Genomic DNA, 5784 nt, shown 5'->3' with positions numbered 1-5784 from the left:
GTGCCACAAGACTAAGTCTCATCTATTAACTCAATCAAACATAATAAGGGAAAGGAAAAAGAACAAATATCGGCCTGAATCTCAACGTAAGACGTATAGCTAGATGAGAAGCAGATCCGTTTGGCTTGTATATAAAGCCTTTTTTTTAGAGAACTTGTATATAAAACCTTGCCGTGTGGGCTTCTCAGACCCGATCGACTCGTCCAGCTCGCCGGTCAGATTCTTCCACGCGGTCTTTCGTGTGTTCAGTGTTCTGCTCCCTCCCGCGCCTGCCGATGGCCCGTTAGACTCCGTTCGCTCTCTTCCCTCCGTCGTGCGCGCAAATGTATCACTGTGCGCTAAGTGACTCCTTTTTCTTTCTCACCTCGAGCAGCTGGACGCCTACGATGGTCGGCGACCGCGCTCGTCCTTCTCTTCCTTGCCGCCGGAGCGGCGGCGGAGGCTGCACGCAGGGAGGTTGTGACCTCGCCGCACGGCGCCGTGGCGGCCGACGACGAGCGGTGCTCCAGGATCGGGCGTGACGCGCTCCGCTGTGGCGGCACCGCCGTGGACGCCGCCGTCGCCACGTCGCTCTGCCTCGGCGTGGTCAGCCCCGCGTCCAGCGGCATCGGCGGGGGCGCGTTCATGCTGGTCAGGCTCGCCGACGGCACGGCCGTCATCTACGACTCCCGTGAGACCGCGCCGCTGGCCGCCACAAAGGTGAGTGATTGGAAGAGTCGTCTCTTTGCCGTAGTCTACTCAAAGACTTGTGGATGCTTGTGTGTTTCCTTACTTTATTCCGTTACTTTATTCGTTCAACCATATGATTTGAGACTGACTACAATGCAAATTTGCTGATTGAGCCGAAATCTTTTTGCGCTGTGTAGGGCGCCTACCAAACTTCCACACCAAAATTTTCAAACTTACTGACAACCGTATCATCAAACCTATCCGAGGAAAATGAATATCATCTAACCAATGGAATACTACTATCAAACTAAAAACATATAGTATAACCAGACACACACCTACTGGGTGGTTAATCCACATGGTTGGCGTGCCTGTCTGGATCTCTTATACTATTCCGTTACAACTGGCGGAGAACATGGACATGACATGCATGGGAGAGATGAGAGACAGCGTCCCCCCCTAGGCCCTAGCTGCTCGATTCCTACTCCCTACTGTAGAGTATTGAATATTGATCAATGTTTCATTTTTTGAAAACAAATATTTATCAATGCTAATTCAGGGCTATGCATGTGCGCATACGTAATTACACGCGCGCGCACACACACACACTTGCTGTCGCTTGTGTTGGGTCGTACTACACTGCTAATACTACCTTGGAGTGACGGGAAGAACAAAGGGAGGACGGTGACTGATCGGCGTGGTCGAGGGCCATACGCGTGGAGGCTAAGCTACATAGTGGCGCCATGTTCAATGCCGCGCGTCCGTGTGTTTAACCAGTGGAGAGGAGGCGCCCCACGCTATCACCGCGCCCACTTGCATCTCTGGGCCGCCAGTTGCAGCACGGACTGGGAAAGCCGAAACGAATCCGCGTTCGGCCGGCCGGCGTGCAAACTGATGCTACGATGCGACCAACCACGTCCCGTTCAGTGCTTCGGCCGCTTCTTTTTTGTCAGTGCACTAGTGCGGTAATGTACAGGAACATGATCCGCAATTCCATGTGCCTGCCAGTTGTTAGCTTGCTGTTGCCCCACTTGACCGTTACATTCTATCTAACCCGTTACCAGTCTACACGAAATGCCAGGACTTGTTCTCTAATTTTTCAGATAAATGATACTTTTATTAGCTTCAAATGTAGCATAAAATGGATACAAATCATAATGGGTAACATCAGAGGCCAGATAGGATGCACACATCTAAACTTGCTGTCCCATTTGAAACATAAAACCGAGAACTAATTGCTACTCCCTCCGTTCCAAAATAGATGACTCAACTTTGTACTAACTTTATACTAAAGTTAGTACAAAGTTGAGTCATCTATTTTGGAACGGAGGGAGTACTCTCGAGTCCTGAACTTGATTATATGGTCAGGTCTTAAATCTAAGAGTCTTCTTGCCCATTTACCGTTCGGGATTTGGCAAGAACAATTGCTCCTGTACGTAAAGAAAAAAAGAGTGAATTATGAACACTACCGATCTTAATTGTACATTCAGGACATGTACGGCGGCAATGACACGCTGAAAGCCAGGGGCGCGCTCTCCATCGGAGTCCCGGGTGAAATCGCGGGCCTCTACGAGGCATGGAAGCGCCACGGCAAGCTCCCATGGAAGGAACTGGTGATGCCGGCCGCGAAGCTCGCCTGGGCGTTCACGGTGTCGCCGTACCTCCACATGCAGATGAAAGCGACCGAAGCCGGCATCCTCGGCAACGCCGGGATGCGGGCCGTGTACGCCTCCAACGGGGAGATCCTCAAGGTCGGCGACGTGTGCCGCAACGGCAAGCTCGCGAGGACGCTCGAGGCCGTCGCGGAGAGAGGGCCGGCCGCGTTCTACAGTGGCCCGGTGGCGGACCTGCTGGTGAAGGACGTGAAGGAGGCCGGAGGGATCATGACCAAGGAGGATCTGGAGAAGTATCAGGTCAAGGTGCGCCGGCCGCTTTCGCAGAGTGTCATGGGGCTTACTGTGCTCAGCATGCCTCCTCCTTCTGCCGGCGGTGCGGGTCTCATGCTGGTAAGTTCTCTATCCTGTTTAGTGTTTTTCTTTTTCAGTACACAGAAATTTTTTGCTTGGAATTTCATGCACTTTTGCTATATGTTGTTTTGATGATGGACAGTGATATTGGTTGTTTCTTCTTTTTTCTGAATAGTCAACTAGAGTAGCTATTTTTTGTCAAAGGTTTCATCGAAAAGATATGCGTTGTGCTTAAGAATATGGTTCTGGATAAGATTGATATAAATGTGAAGACTTCACATCTGAAGGATGTGAAGTCCTTTAGTGAGATATTTATTCAACACGAGACAAGTACTCTTTCGGTGAGAGATAACCACAAGAGTTGCATTCAGGTCAAGTGGTGTCATCACACTTTTGGAAGAAAAATCTAACGTTCTGATGGTGACAGTTTCTGTGTGCATATTATTTCTTGATATCCGTTTTTACTTTTTACTCGATGAACAGGTTTTGAACATCCTGGCTCAGTATGGAGTTTCTGGTATTTCCGGCTCTCTTGGGATTCATCGCCTTGTTGAATCCTTGAAGCATTACATGGCAGTAAAGATGAATCTTGGAGATCCTGACTTTGTTGATGTTGGTGCGGTTGTTTCCGACATGCTCTCTCCCAAGTTTGCTGCTGAGCTGAAGAGAACGATTTACGATAATATGACATTTTCACCTCAACATTATGGTGGAAGGTAAAGAAACCTGCTTCCAAAACCATATTCTACTACTTATTCAAATGAAACTACATCAATGAGCCTTTTTTCTCGATAAAGGGTGGACATCAATGAGCTATGGCCGTGTTACTGTACTTTTTGGGAAAGAACGACAATAGATTTAACTGCAGTTCAAATTTTGGAAACATATTTTTTCTTTTCATGATTCGAATGTTTCAGAGAACTGTCATTTGCATGTGAATTTGTTACCTTTCTATTGCTAACTAAACCTTTTAGATATATCCCCAGTCGCAAGAAACACGGTTGTACGCTTTTAACCAGAGTTTCAGGTTCTGTAACCTGAAGGAAATCTCAACACCTAAAAGCCTTTTCTGCCCGAACTATTTTGTGGTGACACCATCAACTTTATATGGTTAGTAGCATTTAATTCCTGCAGGATATATGATATCTTCAACCTTTATCGGTAAAAAAAATACTGGACGAAAATCACCTGACCATCTTGGATGATACCATGAACCTGAACTTCTCAGTGCACTACATCATGAAGCAGTGCCATCTTTCCTGGTTCAGTGCGAGCTGCCCTACCAATTAATCCTGCCTGACCAACTTGCATATTTCAGGTGGAACATCCTTCAGGACCACGGGACCAGCCACCTATCCATCGTGGACGGCGAGAGGAACGCCGTCTCGATGACGAGCACTGTCAACGCCTACTTCGGATCCCTGATCCTGTCCCCGAGCACAGGCGTTCTGCTCAACAATGAGATGGACGACTTCTCCATGCCGGCGAACACCACCGCGAACACTCCGCCGCCGGCTCCCAACAACTTCGTGGCCCCTCTGAAGCGCCCCCTCTCCTCCATGTGTCCAACCATCGTTCTCAAGGTTAGATTCGTTGGCCGCCATGAAGATGTGAATTTTCTGAAGAGGCTGCAGTTTTCGCTCAAGGTTCTGATTGTTTTCGTGCTGTGTGTGTGGCAGGATGGGAAGCTGAAGGCCGCGGTGGGCGCCAGCGGCGGGAGCATGATCCCTGCCGGGACGATCGAGGTGCTACTCAACCACTTCGCTAAGAACATGGATCCGTTATCCTCTGTCATGGCGCCGCGAGTTTATCACCAGGTCCCATTCTTGATCGAAACTATTTCTTGTTCTCTTCGTTTCATCAACTATATATACACAAATGCAAGCTCGAACGACCATCCCATCCCACAACTCTGACGATTTGGTTGCTTGCCATTGGACAATGGTTGCAGCTGATCCCGAACGAGGTTCAGTACGAGAACTGGACGACGGTGACCGGCGACGTATTCTTGCTGGACGCCGCGACGAGAGGCGACCTGCTGAAGAAGGGCCACGCCCTGAAGCCGCTCGCCGGGGGAACCATAAGCCAGCTCGTGGTGCACAACGTCGAGGGCCGCGGGGACCTGACCGCCGTGAGCGATCCGAGGAAAGGCGGCGTCCCGGCGGGGTACTGAACTTCATGGCTGGACGGCGTGTACGGGTTCATTCGACGGGCAGCCTCTCCAGTCTCTAGCTGTCATCAGCTCAAGATACACGCGTGATTCTTGTATTTGTTCATGGATTGGAATAAAAAAAAGGCACCACGTCATCCTGTCAAATAAATACGCGCGCTTCAGTATCGGAAAAAAATTTCACCTCACTTTATATATAAATAAAGCAACAATCAACATACAATCCTATGCAAACGACATGCCGCCACAATCGCACGCACACACCTAAAAACAAGATACAAAGGGACTGAGCTTCGGTGCCTTAAAGGCACCTACCTTTGGGTCTATGACAGATGGGCCAGTCACCTGTTAGGTCCACCTGTCATAGGCCCAAAGGCACGTGCCTTAAGGCACCGAAGCAGCGTCTGATACGAAGATGTTGAGAATCAGCCACACCACCCCAACAACTCCAAGCAAGCAAAAGATGAACAATAAGGGTGTGTTTGGTAGGGTGCATGAAGGGTGCATGAGGGTAAAAGTTCTCAATCCGACCCACTTTTACTTGTTTGGTAGGGTGCATGAGCTCACATGGGCTATGCTCATCTGATGCATAAAAGGGCTCTGAGCTATGCTCATCTCATGCACCCTATGGAATCGAAGGAGCCCTCAACCCTGATCAAGCCATTGTGAAGCTGAGTATGCTAACGCACTCAGAAACCGCCGTCGTGGCCGTGGCTGTTGGAAATTGTTAGTAGACTTTTAGCCCAAAGCCCAACTAAAATTCTGAAATTCTCTTGGCCCATTGATGCACATATGTGTGTGGTGTGAGTGAGACTAAAATTTAGTCCCACCCCAAAAGTTGAGAGGGAGTTGCACTTTTTTATAAGGTAAGATCTTCTACCATTTGTATGGGCATTAGAAGAGGAGACCTACACACGTGCTCCTCCTCCTCGCTCGCCCGGCCGCGCCACGCCGCGGGATTGAGCCGAGGACAGAGCT

General features: G+C 49.4%; 1 protein-coding gene across 1 annotated transcript; it reads left to right on the top strand.

Moving 5' to 3' along the window:
• The first annotated feature begins 166 nt into the window (after positions 1–166).
• Positions 167–4973, top strand: LOC119364479 (glutathione hydrolase 1-like). The gene is made up of 7 exons (XM_037629956.1): positions 167–282; positions 374–699; positions 2160–2675; positions 3120–3352; positions 3955–4219; positions 4316–4453; positions 4588–4973. The coding sequence occupies exons 1-7, from the start codon at positions 276–278 to the stop codon at positions 4807–4809; spliced, it is 1707 nt and encodes a 568-aa protein (XP_037485853.1). The 5' UTR covers positions 167–275; the 3' UTR covers positions 4810–4973.
• Positions 4974–5784: the final 811 nt, after the last annotated feature.

Source organism: Triticum dicoccoides, chromosome 2B, assembly GCF_002162155.2.
Source record: "Triticum dicoccoides isolate Atlit2015 ecotype Zavitan chromosome 2B, WEW_v2.0, whole genome shotgun sequence".
Taxonomy (NCBI): Eukaryota; Viridiplantae; Streptophyta; class Magnoliopsida; order Poales; family Poaceae; genus Triticum; species Triticum dicoccoides.
The sequence above is the reverse complement of the archived record's forward strand: the minus strand, read 5'-3'. Positions and strand labels throughout refer to the sequence as shown.

Excerpts from the sequence above, each read along its gene's own strand:
- LOC119364479 (XM_037629956.1), top strand. Across the intron at positions 700-2,159 it reads CGCCGCTGGCCGCCACAAAG|GACATGTACGGCGGCAATGA; the intron begins GTGAGTGATTGG and ends TTGTACATTCAG. Across the intron at positions 4,220-4,315 it reads GTCCAACCATCGTTCTCAAG|GATGGGAAGCTGAAGGCCGC; the intron begins GTTAGATTCGTT and ends TGTGTGTGGCAG.